The sequence below is a fragment of the Anser anser genome (genome assembly GCF_964211835.1).
Source record: "Anser anser genome assembly, chromosome: 14".
Classification (NCBI taxonomy): domain Eukaryota; kingdom Metazoa; phylum Chordata; class Aves; order Anseriformes; family Anatidae; genus Anser; species Anser anser.
In genome coordinates this window covers 4,671,740-4,690,954 of record NC_139735.1, presented here as the reverse complement: position 1 = coordinate 4,690,954, position 19,215 = coordinate 4,671,740, and the positions used below count along the sequence as shown (strand labels likewise).

The following is a 19,215-nucleotide window of genomic DNA, read 5'->3' as shown; positions in this document are numbered from 1 at the left end:
CCCCGAATCCTGCTTTGGTAAGCATCTCAGTGAAACTCCTTCTTTCTTCGTATACCATAACGGTTAGCTACAGCAGCTAATTGCCCCGGTAGTGATAAAACTTGGCACTGCTTTTAAGGCTTAAAGGCAGCAGATACCGAAAGCTCGACATAAATGCAGGTGAAGTAACCCCGCAGCAGCACCCGCCGGCCGTAGCGCACAGCGGTACCCAGGCCTCCTTGCACAATGGAAAGCTGTGGCATCATTCATGGGGGTGGAATAATCAGAAGTGTGCCTGAAGCGTCAGTCCTTCACTGAATAACACAAATTAGGTATACTTGATGGTGAAATGTTATTTGATGGTATATTGCTACTTGTGGGTATTATTATGTGTGTTAACTTGGAATTAAAGATCCAGCTCGGCTGTTTTCACCAGAACAGAAACAGATCCTGCTGGTAGATTAGGTGATTTGTATCCCTTTGATCAAAGGCTTTAGTGCTTAATTACATCTTAAATTATCATTATAGTGTTTGAGTGTCTTAATTATAATTTAGCAACTGTTGCCTAACATGCACACTATTGTTTAAAAAATCCTCCAGCCCTGTAAATACAGCAGCTCAGGCTGTGTGTGGGCTTTAACTTTCCTCTTCTCTCCCTTCATTGTACGTGTGAGTCTTTCAGCACAGCCGTCCGTCTTCAAGAGTTAATCCACGTTTAGGGTTTGTATTTAAACATCAACTCAGTATTTACGAACTAAATCTACACAGCAGGTGTTAATTGAGTGCTAATTTATTTAAATTCCTCCTGACAAAGTGATTAAGGGAGGAAGTGTGTCCCTGGTTGTTGGAGAGGTTGTTTTGTTTGTTGTTGCTTTTTAAGTTTTTTTTTTTTTAAAGAACAAAAATTGTGTAGTTTGTCCAGAGGGAGTTGAGTACTTTAAAAAGTAAATAAAAGACAGTAAGTGTAGCATGATCGCTGGTGGTGTAGGAAGCTGTGAGCATGCTAAAGGTCAGGCTCTGTGCTCAGACAGGCTCCCTGGCTTCCCAGGGACTTCAATGAGGGTGCAGATCACTCTTTTCAGAACTGAAGTTGGCTGCAAGGCATCAATTTGAGGACAGCTTCGTACACTCAAAAGGCTGAACGTGACCGGGAGACTTGTATGAATGAGAAGGAACAGAAAAAAAGTGACATCCAGAAGGTAGGCAAAAAAACTTGAAAGAACTAGAAGCTCAAGTGATAAAAAAGACAGAGGACTGAATCTACTAGCTTATGGTGGGGTAACCTAATAGTACCCTGAGCAGCACTGTTAGGGGTTAGCTTTTCTGTACTGCTTCAGTTTCCTTTCTATGAACGGTGACGCAGTGCCTCTGATCAGGTTCTAGTTTCTTGAGTGATATAGCATCAAAGGTCTAGAAAAAGCTATGAATCTTCTGTGTATTTATTAAGCAATTGTAAAAACTACCTAAAACACCTGGTAGTATACTTAGTGCATGAAACCTCTTCTTTGCTTGGGTTAACTGGCTTTAATAAAGATAATAATCTGTACAGAGTCAAACAGGGACTGGTTTTGCTCTGCTTTTTTAAGGCTGATGAGAAGGATGCTGTAACCTGTAGCTACAAAAGCCTTGAAAGAAGTAGCTGGTAGCTGCAGTCTTCTCCAACTGCATTTTCTAGCTTTTGTAGAGTGACCGTTGCTAAGCAATAGTTTGGAGAAGTATGAATACAAGGACTGCATTCATTCATCGTGGTACTTGTCAGTATTTCTTTTTGTCTTTAGTAACAGTTTCAACCATGTACGTGATAGAGTTATATGGCTGAATCTTTCTACCAAGGCAGTTAAAAATAACAGCTAATCATTAGAGATGATTGCTTAATTTAACAGCAACAATGTTGAGTCCCATTCACAATATTTCAAAGCACACGGCAATAAGGCTGTGTGTTTCAAAAATATTTAAGTGCTCATAGCTGGATACTGCTAGAAAGTCTAATAGTTTTTTCTCTGTACCTCGAGGCATGTAAATGCCTTCCAAAATGCGGTTCAGTATTGCTGCCAACTGAAAGCACTCTGCAGCTCTGTACACTAGCTAGCCTTTTTAGTTAACACTAGTCAACATTTTATATAAACCACATTTTTTCAAAGCTATTACATGGCTGATTTTGGTGATATGTTATATCCCTTCATGCAGGACATCAGATATCGCATAAAAAACCAACCAGAACTTTAAAAATGAAAACCCAAGCACAGCTCACTGGCAGTGCTGCAAGCCATAACCTTAGCATTGAAGTATCATCTATAAGAGCCTCCTCACGTGTTGCTTGTTAGAAATGCCAAAGTACAGGCTGCCTGCTGCCTTTGAGCAATCTGGAGAGAGGATGGAAAAATTAGTCCTATCGTAAAAGGAGAGTCAGCAAATGTCTGTAACTGCCCCATTCCTTCCCAGAGGTAATTATGCCAGAGATTTTATTAAAAAAAAAAAAAAAAAGCTTTCGTTTTTGCCGTTTTTGCTTGGCAGACAATTAACAGTCTGCTCTTGTTCAAAATAATCGTCAGGTAAATATTACAAGCAGTGGGATGCAAGTCTGCAGTAGGTACTCCCAAGCAAATTCACCTTTCTGTCTCGGATTGGATTTGGGGTGGTCGGGTGTGAGTTGACTCGAATACAGAGCTGCGTTCACGTGCTTGGCTTGTGATGTGTGAAGGCACTGACAGCACATGCACAGCACCATCACAGGTGGCAGGCAGCCCTCTGCTGCTTGGCAGTGCTGCAGTCTCTGAAGTCTGTGCTAGTTAGCTGCAGCCAGGCTTTTGGTTCTGCAGCGGGCTCTCTGTAGGGTCCCAGCTGATTTCACTAGAGATTGACTGCCTGGGTTTCGTGGGTGAGCTTTGGGGCTAAATGGACAACACGGGGATCTGCAGGTTATTGAAGCAAACCCCATTTTTACTCAGTAATGTAGTAAAAAGTTCCTGTGTACAGAGAAATGTATATTGCAGTATGGTCTCTCCAGCAGTGAATTTGGAGGAGGGCGTCCAGAATTGTTAAAACAACTGGTTTAAAGTGGCTGAGCACGTCCAAAAATAATCTATAGCACGGAGAATGCTGTCTGTCACAGCCAGCCGTTTACACACGATGTAACAGTATCCCTGTAATGCATTACTGGCATTCAGCTGGGAGAGGAGGCACATGTCTGCCTCGTAGCTTCCCCTTCACAAACAGAACTGAAGAAACTGCTTTGCAGTGCTGAGCTTGGACCTCTTAACTCTTGCTATTTGAGGTCTATGTTAATGCCAATAAACACCTGGAAAACACTGCTAAAATTTGGGGTGGAATTGTGAAGATGTAAGTTCTAACGTGCTTGGTTTCTCTGGAATAGTTAAACAACAACTAATAATGCCAGAAGTACATAGTTACTTGTGAGTTGTATCTGGGACAGGAATTGGCTTGAGTCTTGATATAAGAAGAAATGTTTTTTCTTGAGGAAAATCCCCATCTCCTGAGCAGGAAATGGCCCTGCCATGACACAGGACAGTTTTCTTTCTATTTGGTGGGTTACTGGTTCGGTACTTGTCCCCTGTGGAGCACTTTATAGGTACAATCTGCTCCACACTTACAGCATCTCAAGCTTTATTGCTATGTTACAGAGTGGTGAATGGAAACATGAGGTGAGGCCACTTGGTCAAAGCTACAGAAGAACTTGGTGGCAAGAGAGCAGTTCCTTGAAATTTCCCAGGTACTGTGACCTTTCCCTTTTCTCTGCTGTGGAGCCAAAGGCCTTTTAGAGGATAATTATTTGGGGCTATGCTTTTAAAGTTACTTAGAGATAGGCGTTTCTGCAAATACCATTATCCACCTACCCGAGCCCTTAGATTGTTGTATACTTTGCCAAATGGAGCCTGTGCTGTTGGGTAGCTAGGCTGGTGTTGCCAGCTCCTATTGTCAGGAAATATATATACAGGAAAACAACTCAGGTTATTGCATGCCTGTGTGTTTGAGCTGTTGGGGTATGGAACACAGAAGCTTTGCAGTTGTGTTGCTGGGATGACTAGAAAGTTAGTTCCCTAAGTACGGTGTAAAACTAACCAAGGGATGTGATTTTTCTTTGTCTTACCGCAGAGGAGAAGCTTGAGTTGAATTCTCATAAACGCCGTGAAAATCTTCAGCTTCACTCTTTGAATTCATCTGGCCGAAGTTTGTGGCTTCTGCTCGGTTCCCCAGCCCCGGGGTGTCCGTGCTGTAGGATGGCAGGCTGGGCGCGTCGCGGTCCTTGCCTGCAGCTTGGCTGTTCCTCGTGAAGGTGGGTTTCTTCATGGTGACTTGCACAGCTGGCAAGCGGGCAGCACCTGCAAAGCTTTCCAGCTCTTTTGCTCCTGGAAGTAGGATTGTTCCCAGGTCAGGCAGAAAACAGTAACGGTTCATTAGTACAGCACGCTGTAGTTACGGGGAGTGAAAGTAGTATGTCTGGGCAGGTGGATGAGAGTTCAACCTGCCTGCGCCCTGCCTCAACCAAAACTTGCACAGCTGCATTAGCCAAACTTGTCTCCTCGCTGGGGGCTGGTGAGCTTTGGCTTACACACAAAGTGCTGTTCTGTTTAGACAGCGCAAGCCAGACAAGTTGTGTGTTACAATAACAAGGTGTAAACACAACCAGTGTGTTGGGCTAAGTTAGGATTCCTGAAGGGATGAAGCTCAGGGATCTCTGTCAGAGAGATCTACACCTGCACCTTGTCGTCCTGACCTATGAAGAGGAAGGGCCAGGAGCAGAAATGCAGAATAACTTGCATTCAGCTTTGAGAAGCACCCAGGCTGACGGCGTTTTGGGGGCATTTCTCTGTGAGCCTCTAGAAGTGTTTGGGTCTGAATTCTGGTTGGTAGATGTCTGTGGCTCTGCCTGACACTGAACAGCAGCTAATTAATTCTCTTGTGCTTAGTTGCTCAGCTCAGAAATGCATATATGCTCACCTGCAGAAACAGAGAGACGTGCACTGGATGCTACAGATCCAAATTCATTTTCAGCAACACATTTAAATATTCCAGAGTCCTCAGGAAAAGCTTCTGTAATGACCAGGGTGCAGACTTCCTCTGAAATGACAAATTCAGGCATGCTGTTGTGTCATAGAAGCTATATGTCGATGTGTAGGAATCGGTCATTGTAGAAGGACTGTTATATGTGGTGGGGCTTGGCAGCAATGAAATGCATAAAAGTGATGCAAAGAGCATAGGAAGTCAAAGGATTCAGAAGGAGCAAAGGAGAAGGAAGGATCTTTCTTCCTGGGACTTTAAGGAAACAAGGCACAATTTTATATATATATATATATATATATATTTATTTTTTTTGCTAAATTGCATGTTCTCTTGCACAGGTTTAAACCCCAGAAAAGCCACATAGTTGATATGTTTTCCCTTAAATATAGGGTACGTGTCTTTGAATGTAAAAAGGATGATATTTCATTGTTGTGGAATAAATTGGGGCCTTTCAGGTGCTTCTGTCAAAAGCAAAACTCTTTGCCTGACATTGCATGCTGTCTTCTGGCTACCCTTTGAACATGATTGTTTCATATTGGATGAGGTGGGGAAAACTAAGCTTGGGGTAGTAAACCAATGAATTGTCTAACAAAGAAATTTGCAGTGTACTTACCAGGAACTGATGATGAACAAGCCTCTGCTCAAAATAAGAGAGAAAAAAAAATTAAATGGTTATAATGCCAGACTGGAAGAAAGACCTTCATCCCTTTCTCCCTTTCCCAACTCAGCTGTCAGTGAGATTACAAAAGGGAACATCTCCCTTTCTGTCCATCAGAAGGAATACCATCTGGATAGGGAAGCATCAGGTTTGGCTGGGACCCGATGGTACAAACACCCCTCTGCTGAGGTGGTATAGAAACAGCTCCACTGACTTTGGAATTAGTCCAGCTGCGAACTTGGCCCACTGGAGCTCTGACCTCATGCCTGGGAATATGATAAATTCTTTAAAATGTTTTCATTTTTTTTCCTTGGATCCATCATTAGTTATAATGCACAGTAACAGTGCCCTTGTGGCTCAGCAGTACCCTGTCACTGTGCCAGTCTCTTCCCATTGCTCCTGCTCTGCTCACGCATTGTCTAAGGAAGCGTAGACTCTGCACAGCTGCCTGCAACTTCATCTGATACTTTTAACCTTAACTCAAGACTCTACGAACGTGTACCGTCTCCTAATTTTTACAGCAATTCTCCTTCCTGTTTTGTCCCTGTCCCAATAAAATTGCATCAGACAGGCATAGTAATACCTACTTTTTCGTAGTATTCGGAAATCTGCGGAATCTGTTATCTGATCATATTCTCTGTACCAGTGAACGTGTAAGGTGGGTGTAGCATGAATGCGACATTCAAATACCACTAATTGACCCTTTGTAGCTCTTATGTTTTGTAGACCCTGGGGGAGGAGAAATCAGCATTAAGTGGCTGACAAAAGTGTTTCCACACTGGAACAATTATTATGGAACAATACACCCTTCAGTGAAGATGATTTGGTGTCCCTATTTTACTTAGAATAATTTATTTAATTCTAAATGTATTTGAAGAGGCTTGTGAGTGGAGTTTTTTTCACCTGTAGACCAGTGCTTATTAAAATGCTTTAGCTTACTTATGCATTCAAATGAAGATAAAAATGCAGGAAAAAAAATCTATTCCACTGGATACAACACAATAAGGAAGGTTTCTGTGAGAGATTTCCACTTCAGCCTTCTTTGTAGGAAATAAATAAGATCAATTTATGTGAGTAATTCTGTCTGGATCAGCTATGAATTAAAATGCTAGTTTGATAGCATCGCTAATTAAGTGTGTTGGCTTTTTTGAAATGTGAATGAGCCAATGTTACAGCCTCTAAATATTTTCTGATAGAACAAGAACACTCGAGATGTAATGCTAGCAGCTGAAGTCACAGAACAGGCTGCGTTGCTCAGACAATGTATGCTCTTTACCTTTGTAAACACAGGTGTGCTTCCATAGGAAGACCCAATCAGGCTTGCCGAGGGACTCTGCATCTATATATAGTGAAGAAAAGCAATTTTTTTAGCTTGAATTTCTGATCTGCAGAAACCTGGTTGTGTTGCTGGCTCGTTACTTGAAACAGAAGAAGATGACAGTGTTTTTTCTGTTATTCATGCACCAGCCTAATACATAACCAGTGGAGAGTCTCTGTTTAAATGCTCCGAGAGAGAATGTGTCACTGGACTGTTACCACCAAATCAGTAGAAGGAAGAGCTGATAACTGGTAAGTGTTGCTGGTCTTACATTGTAAGCCAGTCCAATGCCCACATCTTGTGGTATGTGTAAAGATCCGTGTTGCTTTCTAGTAATTGTCCCGTTCTACAGAGATCTGTACCTGACTTAGTTGTTTCCAGGTCTAGTTTTACTTGTCATCTGTGGTGCGTTTGGTAACTGCAATGAGGTTGAATGTAGAGAAATGAGAAGGAACTTTGCTACTCTGTCTTGGCATTTTCCTTAGAGCTCAACTGACATAGAGCTTAGAATAAGGTCTCTGATTAATCAAGAACAGCAGTTTTAAGGTGATAAATACTTGCAGAGCAAGACATGTCCTTGTTCTATGGTGGAGTGTTGATGTTTGCTCATATCCTTATCAACTTTTGAACCATGTGTCTCACGTATAAATGTGCAACTGAAGTGTTTGGGTTTGTCTTGTTGGGGTAATGGTCTTTTTTATAATCTCTCTCTTCTCCAAAATAACCCAGGTCAGCTCTTTTCCTCCCAGCCTGAGTTCAGATGTCAGTCGGTCTCCAGATAGTCTGAATTCCCCAGCTCTTGACTGAGTATGTGCTCTAAATCAACTCTCTGTTCTGAAGTGAATCTTTGAAGGAGGCTGACAAATGGCTAAGCTGTGTGGCAGCCACTCAAGTATTTCCAGCCTTATCCCCTGCTCCATCAGTTCTCTTAGCAATTCCAGCTAGGAAATGTTCCAAGACAGAAATCCTTTTTCCAGGGCTTAGGGTCCAGATCTTGATATTCATGATGACCTTTGCTTCTTTGTCACTTGTTGAATATGTGTGTGAGCTTATCCTTACAAAATACCTCTGAGATACTATAAATAATAATTTAAAAAATGTGTAAACTGCTCTTTGAGGATTAATAGATAATGACTGAATTAAGGTGGTGCAACTCTGTTGGACTGACCGGCTGCTAGATGGCTGAGGAGCCAATGGTCAGCAAAATGCTGGTGGCTTTCTACTTTTTCCTAGTGTGTGTGTGGGGAAAAATAAGGCAGGATGGAGACAAAGACTTTAAGAGACTGAACATAGTTGACACAACAATGTTTGCACTTACTGTGACATTCCCCTGGCCCTGCCAGGATGCTGCGTCTTGCAAGGAGGCTGAGCCTTCAGATTTACCCTGGGAACCTGAAGAGACAAACATAAGTCAGCGTGTTTAGAGCTGTCTCGTTTTCCTTACGACACAATGGCTATGTTTTGTGAACAGAACGTATGCTGCTCAGAGAGCAAGTGGTACGTGCCAAAGAAAATAGTAGCATCGTTCAGTATTTGAGAGTAGGCTTAGGTCGCCTCCAGAGCACGGCGATGTTTAACCAAGGCTACAGGTATGGACCTTTGCAAAGTACAGAATTAACCTGTGAGATCGGGCTCCAGGGTTCTGTTAGGGTTTTTCTATGTTTTGATTGAAGTGTCTAAACAGATGCAGATAGGAGCACGGTGCAGAGATATGGTGGTGCCTCCACAGACTGGGATTTAGGCACCTCTAACAGGTCGGTTGGCTATAAAAACAAAATGAGTGTGCGCATTTGAACTGTTCCAAGGCTTTGCATAACGATTTGGTCCAAATAATTTATCTGAGATGTCTTCTCTTTCCCTGCTTTCTGTCCTTCTCCAAAACAATCAAAAGAGATTACAGAGAAGGCTGCTTGCTTTCTGGTTGGAGTGGCCTGGTGCAGCCACCTGACAACCGTAGGCAGCCGCGTGAGACAACGGGCTGCTCTAGGGCATCTGGACATCCCTGATGAGAACATGTCACTGCGCGCCTCGTTCAAACCTGCGGCACTGCCCTTGGCCCTGATCCAGCAGAGCAATTACACACGTACTTAGACCACCCATGGCCTTCATATTTCTGTCTGTTGCTCTTGAGTTATAAGTATCCCTCAAGCAGTTCGAGGATGGCTCCTGTCCAAGGTTGTATCACACAACCATCAGCAGGGCTGTGCTATGATGCAAGGACTGCTGAATAATCCTAAATCCTTGGATGTGGGAGGGAGGGCAAGGGAAGCCAATGTTATTGAGTTGCCCTGGGCTCCCGCCACAAACCAACGCTGGCTGTAGTCCACCCTGGATCCCCGTGATGCTTGGCATTGCTTCCTTGCAGTCTGTCAGGTAATGGGCGGTGTAGTCGGTTTTCAGTACCAGTAAAATGGGCTGATTTTTTTTTTCCTCCAAAGAAAAAGGGTGGTAAAAATCAGACGTGCAGGTTGTGAAAGGAACTTCTGGGCTGACATCTGCTTTAAAGGTCTTCCCACACAACTGGAACAGCGTTAACAAAGCAGCATTGTATGACCTACGGCCCCTTTACTTCTGTACAATGAAAGATGTGATTTTCCTGTAGGCATGCTGTCACTGCTGGCTGTTCCACTCTGTGGAACGCTTCTTTGGCTGTTCCAAATCCACGATCGATCTTCAATTGAGGAAGATGTGCATACAAGCAGAAGGGACAGATGTACCCTGAGCAAGGGTAAGTGAAGTGGTAGGAAGCGAGGCTGTGGCAGGCTGGGGTTTAAGACTGAAGCATGGTGGGGTGCTTCAGGAGGCTTGCCCAGGGAGGTGGGACGTGGCTTATCTGAAGCTGAGGCAAGATCTTAGAGAGAGGATGGCCCACTTGTGGCAAGTTTCCAGCCCTGATAAAATGGGCTCTGATCTTTAGCTCTGAACAGCTAATGCCGGCACTAGCTTATGCGCATGTGCTTGAGACAAATAGTTGTGTGGCGTTATTCACAGCGTGGCGACTGCAGCTAAGACCTCCTGACGTGGCAGAGACCATGGCCAAAGATGATGGCTGTCAAACCTGCAAGGGAAACTGGACTGGTGCCATGCAGCACTCAGAGCAGTCGGCGTTCACCCAGTGAATACCAGAAGCCACATATGTGATGCTGCAGTTACCGAGCTCATGGAAGGACAGGCTAATCTCTTGCCAAAGCAGGATCCTCCTAGTTTTATTGAGTGGAGGCTCCATGATAGAGAAGTCTGTCTGTGCCTGCTCTAAGTGTCTACAGTTTGATGCAGAAGCCATCCGTGAGGATCACGTTGCTTGCAGCACCCTGCTTTGTAGACCAACTCATCCTTCTGTGCACAATCCGTGTTAGATGCTGTGATCTTGTCTCACATTGTGTGGTTCTTTTTCAGTTTGCTTCTAGTGAGTGTGTTGGATGTGTTCACTGTTAATACTGGACTTGAATAATGAAGAGTTCAAGGGAATAGATTAAAAACAAAACAAAACACTTATAAGCTTCATCACCTAAAAAGGCAGCTTTTAGTCTGAAGCTGCCCGTGAGACCTAATGCTTCAGGGGCTCAGGATGTTCGGTAAGCCAGGAGGCTTCCAGGTGTGCTGGATGTGCTGGCAGTGCTGCTTTAGAGGGTGGGATGAACGTAGGAGGGTAAATGCACTCGGACCTTGATGCCTCCCTTCCTTTACGTGGGGAGCGATCGCTCCAGGCCCTCCTGAGCTCCCTGTTCTCAGGCGCCTGGGGTGCTGTCCCTGAGCGCTGCCGGAGCACCGCGGTGACACATGCAGCTCTGGGCTCCCCACATGCCGTGCCCCCAGCCTGTTTTGCCTCGCTGAGCACAGCAGGCTAGCAGAAACGTTGGCACTGCACAGCTTACGCCCTTGAAAGAGTACGCAGCCAGGGCTTTACCTTGGCGAGTCATTCCAGCAGTCTTAGTGTCTCCTGTAAATGTCAACCTTTACTTAGTGTAACCCTAGATCTTTGTGAGGAGGATGGAATTAGACTCAGCCAAGTGAAGAGTCCGGGGACCTTTGCAACCCAACACCAGAATGATTACAAGGTACATACAGATCATGCTGCTGACATAAACCGTAATGACGACATTCTAGCATTACCTGAATAGTTGACATGGCTGCAGAATTATGCTATATGCAACACTAGGACAAATTTAACATCGCGTTAGGAAAGTATTAGGGCTGCACGAAGCCCTTTTGCCAGGTGTTTAGATCATGGAAAACCCATTAAATCTGTTTTAGGATCAAAATGAGCATCTGCTGCATCTGAAATACACCGCGTTATAAAGAGTGTGGGGAGGGGGGAGGAGTGCAATTTTAGAGGGGAGGGCAGGCCTAGACTGCATCAGCATATTAATGTAGTGGCATGCCTTTTATTTAGAAAACAGGCTGAAATAGAAATACAGGATAGCAACCTTCAGTCAGTTTGAGTGATGCATTCTGCAAGCCATCTGCATGCACTTGGGGGTGTTGCTTATTTTTATAGAGCTGTTAAAACTTTGAGAGCGTACGCTAGACGCTTGGATGTCTTGTGGCACCGCCCTATACAAATTAACAGGGATTTGAAAGTAGGATCACAAAGAATGAGGTTTTCCCAAAGGCAGTGGGAAGGCAAAAGCACTGTTTTGAGCTTGTCTTCTGTGCCACAGGGCTAAATGGGGAAGTCATCAGCACTTCAGCAGTGAGCTTTCTAGTTACAAGTTACTTGGTGACATGATTATGTGCAATGAAAGTGGCTTCTCTGTTGTTCCTGGGGTGCTGGGGGGTGGTGGAGAATACCCGGGCTTCTGTAGGATGTGAGAAAAGAGCACTTTTATTGGTTTCATTTCCCACCCAGCAAGGTTCCTGAGATGACAGGCTAGGTGGCAGGGAAATCCGTGATAGTTTCAAGCTGTGCAATGAATTCCTAATGGGAATGGCTCTTGGGATGGGGAGGTGGGCGGGCTTGCATCAGCTAAGACATTCTGAAAATAAACAAACAGCTGAAGAGGTTATTGTGGCCATCAGTAAGGTATTTACAGAAACTGCAAAGTCCTGCTTGGATTTGAAGCTTGATGGGAGTCCTAAATCATAGAAATGCAGCCCAATACCGAGGCAGTTTTTGTAGCGTATGTTCAGGACTTGTAGCACTGAAGTGCGCTATTTCAGAGGTTCGTGTTCTGTGTGTTAGGTTTTTAATGCCGTCCTCTAAGCAGGTAGGATATTAGATTGGCATCTGAAAAATTGTAGGTGGAAGTCCTTTGGGGATTTCTATATATGCTGTCCAGGAAAGACAAAAAGGTGTGCTGGCTCCTAAGGACAAGTTTGCTGTGGGATTAGCAAAGACTTCCGAGCATGGAGACCAGCACAGCTGCTGAGAAGTGTGTCCTGCCTCCATACTTGGAGGTCTTTGAGCTTAAAACGAGTTTGACCATTGTACAGAGCAGAGTGTCACGAGGAATGTCACATCCCCACCCTGTGGGATGTTGGTGTCAGTGGGCAGAGTGCCGCCACGCGTGCACTCAGCGTGTTATCGCTCAGGGTACATGTCCTGCTCACCGTGTGGTGTAAGAAGAGGGGCTCTCATCACCTCTCCATCCACGTCGCCCTCTGCTTGCCTCGAGGCTCCCGGGTCCAGCCCTTAGGGGTGAGCCCGGTGGCTCCAGGCGGGGCTCGGGGGCCGCCTAGCGGGGTGCTCGCCCCGCAGGAGCCAGGCCTCTCACCCAGCGGCTGGGAATGGGCAGCAGACGAGGGCTGGGAGTGAATTAACTTTGTCCCTCCTGTCACACACCTCCTTTGGGTACAGCTGTTTCTCAGGGCTGGAAAATCCTGGCTGTCCCACCCCTTGTTCGGGCGACAGCTGAACTGCCGACGGACATCGGACACTTGAGTCAAACTGGAGTCAAACAGTTCCTAGAACCAAGTGACCAAATCCCCTTTTAAGCACCGAAATTAAGACACTTAGAGCTTATTTTAAGAGATGCTAAGCTTCCACTTGAAATCATGAGGATCCAAAGGGGGTAGAATAAATCTCAGGGGGCTCCTCAGCAGGAAGGTTCTCGTGCCGTGAACACAGCCTGCAGCTGTGGTTCGGGCGCTGCAGTGGGCACAGCCTCAGCAGCTCCTGTCGGGTGATGCTCGTGTGGGAACGGTCTCTATATCCCAGAAATGGGGACTTTGTACCCCCTGTGCTTTTTTTTTTTTTAAAGTAGAAAAAATTGCAGTAGGCTGTTCCGCCAGCCAGTTGCCCCTGTCACCCTAGAGCGCGGTGGTGACTTTGCTGTGAGTCATCAGGAGGATTAAGTTAACGGGGCCAAGGAAGAGCGCAGCCTAGCCAGCTCGGTGCTTCATGTGGGCACACCTTCCGAGGAGCTGGAGATCCCATTCCAGCAGGCTTAGGAGGTCTGAATCGTGTGGTCAGTGCATGGAACTGTGCATGACTCAGGGGTTTGCTATCCGGTGCTCGCGATGACTTGCTGTTTCTCTGCATTACATCTGCACTTTCTGCAGCGCGTGGTGTGTTCTGATCTCTGCTCTCCCCAGACCAGACCTGATACTTATGAAGAAAATTTCTGTGAACAGCACTGAATGAATTGTGACTGCCACATCATGGGGTGACAGTACTATATTAGTAATCACCAAAATGGAAAAAATGGAGGAAAAAAAAAAGAAAACTCTTCTGTCCCAGAGCCTCTTTCTTTTACCTAGCATTTAAATTGCATTGAACAGGAACCAAGAGAAAGCATGGCCTCAGGTGGGAACACGTTCAAACGTGATGTCTGTAGGCTGATGCCAATAGCGAAGTTGCCCTCAGAAGCAATATTAAGCTGGGGTAGCTTTCGCAGAACCTGCATGACATCTTTCTCCTGCTATAGCTTGTCATCTCTTGTCACACAGGTGTGCCCTGGGTGGCCATCCCACAGCGAATCCTGAGCATCAGTCAGATCCTTCTGCCCTGCAGCCCCGACGTTTTACAGCTGGTGGAGCCGTAGGTGAACCAAACCTCCTGAACCCTGCCTGCCCTCTTACCCAGCTGCCCGTGCTCTTGCTGCGCAGCAGAGAAAGTCGTGGTGAAAGCAGAGGTGAGTTCTGTGCCCTGCCCGTGGCACCTTGTCCCTGCTGCCTCCTGTGCCCCGGACAGGGGAAGTCACCGCACAGGGTCAGCGGCACTTGGCCTTCAGGTCACCAGGCACCGCGCTGTATCTGGGTGAGTCACCTCACCTCTGTGCCCGCTGTGATTTCTGGTCTTAAATCTCGTCCGGTGTCAGCTCCACCAACACTGGTGATGCTGGCACGTGTTCAGCCCGTGGAGCCACCAGCAGTGGGGACAGGCAGTGCCAGTGCTTCCACACACGGAGCAAATTCCCTGGGTGGGATTAAACCCTTAAATTAAGCACGAAACCTAGGTTTTCCCTTGAGTGTTTGCGTTGTGAGGCGAGTGTTATTTAAAGCGCTCTCTTCTCCAGTTTCACTGACATGCCAGGAGTTTTTTTTAGCTCGCTGGCCTCCCAGCAGCAGGGTGTCCGTCTGGCTGCTGGGGACAGCTGTCCCTGTGCTACTGTCCCGAGGCTGGGGAGGTTGTGTGGACGCAAGAACTGCACCGCTGGATGCTGCACCCCAGCAGTGGAGTTGTCTTGGGTGACTTAGTGTGAAGTGGTGGCAGAGCAGGACACCAGCGCTGTGTGGCTGGAGGGAAGCAGGGGCTGTGGCTGGCACTGGCAACAGGAAGAGGAGGGGATTTTGGGGTCATTTCGGCTTTGTGAGACTCTTGCAGAGGCTGGAGGGGTAGGGGCAGAGCTAGCAGCTGGTAACTGCTCGCTTTGGTCCCCTGGCTGGGCTGGGCCCTGTATCTGATCCCGTCACCAGAGAATCTGGGGCAGTTGCTGGTGTCTGAGAGCCTGAGTCTGTGCCAGCAGCTCTGGCTCTGCCAGCAGGGCTCCTGGTGGTCATCTGAAACTGCAGTGACCAGGGTGCATCCTATAACCACCTCTGGGAGAGCTGCAGCAGTCAGTGCTGCCCTCCCCGTTACACGTGCTGCAGGGTCGCACAGAACAGGGGCCTCTTGCACTGTAACATGTAGGGTGTTGGATTTTTTAAAGCCATTCCAGCCCCAGAGCTTTTATACAGAGCATAAATCATGCTTGCAAAGTGCAAATAATAAGAATATCACTACGTTAGAGGCATGTTTGTAGAATTAGACCACATAATTGAAAGTGTCAGTTCCCCAAGTCGTCATTATTCGAGCAGCCTAAATTAAGCCATTGCTGTACAGTCAAAAAAAACGTGAAAGGGAAATAATTTCACAAAACCCAAGCCATTTCATAGAAAATGGAGCTGGCAAAGTGTTCCGTAAAATTAAGTAATTTGCACAGATGTTTCTCAAATGCACAATAAAGGCACACCTGCTCTGTGTTTTCTGGTTTTGACACTAGGAAGCCAAAGACTGGCCTGTTTCAGCGCTCACAATCGGCTCTACTGACAGTGGCATGTGCCATTCCCTAGGTTCAGGGGGAGCAAAAGGTTAGTTTAAGCGAGGAGCAATGGCATGTGGGCTTCCACAACGCCGTGTGTGCCTGGCTCGTGCTGAGAAGCGAGCTCTGTTGTTGGGGAGCCCACACGAAGGCTGGGCGCGGGCTGTGCGGCAGAGTCCCCTCCAGGAAATCTGAGCAGCCTAATTTTAGCTATGTGTGGGGCATTTGAGCTGGAAGCAGCTGGTGTCGTGCAAACCTGTTGGCCTGCCAAGCAACCTGAGTGCATTGCTAAAGCAAATCTGTTCACTTCCACCCAAAGGCAAGCTAGAAAGCCAGGCCTGGGTTTAGCTTGCGCTTGACTCGATGTAAACCAGAGCAATAGCTTTGTAACCACAGATGGTGCAGTGCCCAGAATCTCAGATTTTAGTGCCATTTCATTAGAAAAGTGAGGCATGACTTATTTTTCTCACCCCAGATTGCATTTTGTGCTAGCACGTACCTGTTTCTGTTTACAAGTGGTGGAAAGCTTTTCTGGTCGTATACTTTCTGCTCCCCTCTTGTGAAAAGGCATCTACAGTAAAAAGTTCATCTAATGAAAGCCACCGGTGGTCTGAGCCTAAACTGCTGGTGGTCCCTTGATCTACCAGACGTCGTGCTGATTGCTGAAGAGTCTATCTAGGAAGTGATCTCAGTGGGTTCTCGGGTTTCTGTCTTTTTGGCAGCTGACACACCAACTTCCTAGGTAGAAAAGTCCTAAAAATACATCAAGGCTTGAAGTTTCTGTCTGCCAGAGAAGGACAGAGAGAGGTTGTCTGCTAAACTCCTGCTCAAGCGTCCTGCAAGCAAGCTATAATGCTTCATGGCTGGAAAGTCTCAGGAAAACAGAAATGCCCCATGTAGTGTCTGCTGGGTGGGGGCAGCGGTGCCCAGCTGCGCTGCAAACGCTTCACCTACAGCAGTGTCGATGGATGGGGACTCCAGCTGCAACCAGAGCCTGCCAGCAGCCCCGGCAGGCAGTGAGGGGTTGTCCCCATCAGCCGTAGCCTTTGGAAGTTAGGAGATGATAATCTGAAGGCTTGCCTGCAGTGCAAGACATAGGAGAGCCAGGGCATTGTCTCTGCCTGCTCCCCTCTCCCACAAAAGTTTGCTTATTGAGAGAGCTGGTCGGTAAATGTGCTTAAAGTTTCATAGTTAAGCATGCAATAGAGGTAGAGACAAGTTACAGTTCTTGTTGACTGTTTTTGGTGAATGTGTGAAGTTCCTCTCTCAGGCAGTGAAGACAAACCAGTGAATGTTCTCACTACCTTTTGAATCAACAGCACAATGAGACAATGTTATGGAAAAAGCTCTTGGATACCCCATATCATACAACTGAAAAGCCAAATCTGAAAAGGATGAGTTGCCATGCAGGCAACAGCGAGAATGAAGGTCCTGCCAAGAAGCTGGTCCTACCCTCAGGTACACCTCGCTCCCTGCTCTGCCAAGGAAATGCTTGATCCTCAGCTGCTTTTTTATCTGGTCTTGGAAGGCTCAAAAATCCCATCCACACCTGTCCCTTGTTTTCACTGCCCTCTGGATAAGACCTAACCAGAGTGCGAGATGTTTGTTATGATCTGGTTGTGGCTGCTGCATGGCCAGGGCAGGAGCAGGGCGTCCTGCCTCCTTGGCTGCTATAGGGGAATACCCAGGCAAGGTGTTCTCATGGCTCATGCTGGTACCTTTGAGATACTTTGCTGGTCTGTGAACTTCTGTGGCTGCAAACGATGTGCTGTTAGCGGATCAGAGCAGTCTGCTGCTGCTGAAAGGTGGAGCAGGGTGAAAGACAAAATCCAAATCCCATGCCTGTGGCTCTTGGAACCCCGCTCCATACAGTTCTCAGTGCTATGAAAAGACTCTCACTGAAAATACGCATTATATTCTCTGGCCACCCTCTTCCCTGTAGCATCTCTGTCCCTGCTCTTTTCTTTTTAGCTGCTGGTGAGCCACCTTTAGGTAGAAGCTGTGGAGCCCAGCAGGTGCTCTGCTGCACACCTGAGCCTGCGTCACAGCTGAGTGTAAAGCAGCAGCTGAACGCCTTGGGGACCGTTCGCCTCTTCTCCCAGCCCAAGACACTAAAAGTATTGGTGGATTGGCTGCTTGCAACATAACTTGTTAGTGAAGTGAGGTGTTCAAAGGCGAGAGCCCATCATGGCTTCACACCGTGCACACACGCTCTGGAGCTGGGATGCCTCTCGGCTGTCAGCAGAGTCCACTTGTGCTTTGGAAGCCAGAGTCTTACTGGAGGACAACGTGGTTCCTGGGCACGAGGGTAAGAGCTGCTCGTGCAGGCAGGCACGCTGAGGGCTTGGCTCGCCTGGTTTGCCAGGATGCCAGAATGCCAGCCCTCGAAGGGTCTGCAGGTAAGGCAGAGCTCAGCGTGCCAGAAAGGGGAGCACCTCGATCAGAAATGGCAAATCACATCCCTGCCTCTCCTCCCCACCCCCTGAAAAGCTATCGCGTAACTCGAGAATGTAATTAGTATGTTCGAAATTAAAGTATTACTCACCTCTAAGCCATCAGTTTGGGTTTGGGGATCTCGCTGCCAGCAGATTGAGTCAATGCTGAGTCTTGAAGTGGGAAGTCTCCTCTCCTCCCACTCCCCTCTGAGGACTGAAGGCTGTCTGGGGTAGTGGGTTACATTTCTAACGTGCAGATCCCTGCTCGTGAGTGATGGCATGGTGGGAATGTCAGCTGGATGGGAATAAACTGCAGCAATTTATTCTCTCCAGCATGTTTGAGAGTCAGCAGAGCCGCACCGTTAGCTGGAACAAAACAGGCCCAGTGTTGGGGTACAATAGTGGCCAGCTCTGGAGTCGCTTACAATTCACGCCGTTAGTGCTCCTGAGTGCTGGAAGGATGCCAGCTCAGGTTGACTGCGATTCCCTGCTTTGAAAGGGGGCCAGAAGAAAAAAGAAGCGAGACAAAACTTTGTTAGAAGCAGGCCGCTTTTATAGCTTTTATACAGATCTGGAATGTAAACAACTTCCTATTTACTCAGGGTATTAAAAAAATTGGGAGCTGTTCCCACTCTCCAAATGCTGAGGAACGCAGGGGACAGCTTGCGTTTGGTGGAGCCAGTTCACACCTTGCTGCCTCCAGCAGTTTTGTGTTAGGCTTCTACCAAGTCTGGAAGCTGTGTAAAGTCCTGGGAGCTGAAGTAATGTCTGATGGCAGAAGCACGTTGCCATTACATGCTTAGATGTCAAGCAAGGTGTGTTGTTCAGTGAGGTACCGTGGAGGTGAGGAGCTGGAGCCGGGGCATTTCTGCAGCCCTGGGTTGTGTCTGGGCCCAGCGTCAGAGCAGCGAGTTCACCGGGACGTTCCCGTGCTCCAAAACACTGCCTCACAGTGCTCTGGGGAATCGCTTTGTGCAGACGTGCACAGGTAGGATGAGATGTCCCCAGGCAAAAAGCTTTACAGCCACCCTCATTTTGTTGCTTTCTAAATGCTGTGGCAGGGATGCAGCTTTGCCACCTGTAGGCTTTCTGGGTGGTTTTCAGTTTGGGTGGATGTTGACCACCATATTGCCATCATAGACTGTGGTGCAGGGATGCTCTGGGAGCTGCACCTGCTTCCTCTGAATACTTTTTGCCTCTCCAGTTCTCCTCTGTGCTCGGAGACCTCCGAGGAAGGTGTCTCAAACTCCAGAAGTGCGGCTCTGCGCTCCTGTGGACGAGCACCTCCGCTGCCAGCCAGCAGGATTGACTCGGGTCCTGCAGCTAGACAATCTAGCCCGA

The 19,215-nt window shown here is 47.1% G+C and overlaps 1 protein-coding gene across 2 annotated transcripts in view; it reads left to right on the top strand.

Annotated features, from left to right (window-relative positions):
- Nucleotides 1-45: 45 nt before the first annotated feature.
- The window catches only part of LOC310881270 (uncharacterized protein), a 39,217-nt gene continuing 20,047 nt past the window's right edge, over nucleotides 46-19,215 (top strand). Inside the window, exons 1-6 of one of the 2 annotated variants that reach the window (XM_083798383.1) lie at nucleotides 46-1,178; nucleotides 3,621-3,709; nucleotides 4,093-4,273; nucleotides 7,127-7,228; nucleotides 9,580-9,705; nucleotides 13,866-14,050. In XM_083798383.1, the coding sequence (XP_083654509.1) occupies nucleotides 9,689-9,705; nucleotides 13,866-14,050 (202 nt within the window). In that variant the 5' untranslated portion in view covers nucleotides 46-1,178; nucleotides 3,621-3,709; nucleotides 4,093-4,273; nucleotides 7,127-7,228; nucleotides 9,580-9,688. The remainder of the gene's footprint in view (nucleotides 1,179-3,620; nucleotides 3,710-4,092; nucleotides 4,274-7,126; nucleotides 7,229-9,579; nucleotides 9,706-13,865; nucleotides 14,051-19,215) is intronic. The other variant, XR_014572286.1, reaches the window with a different exon arrangement.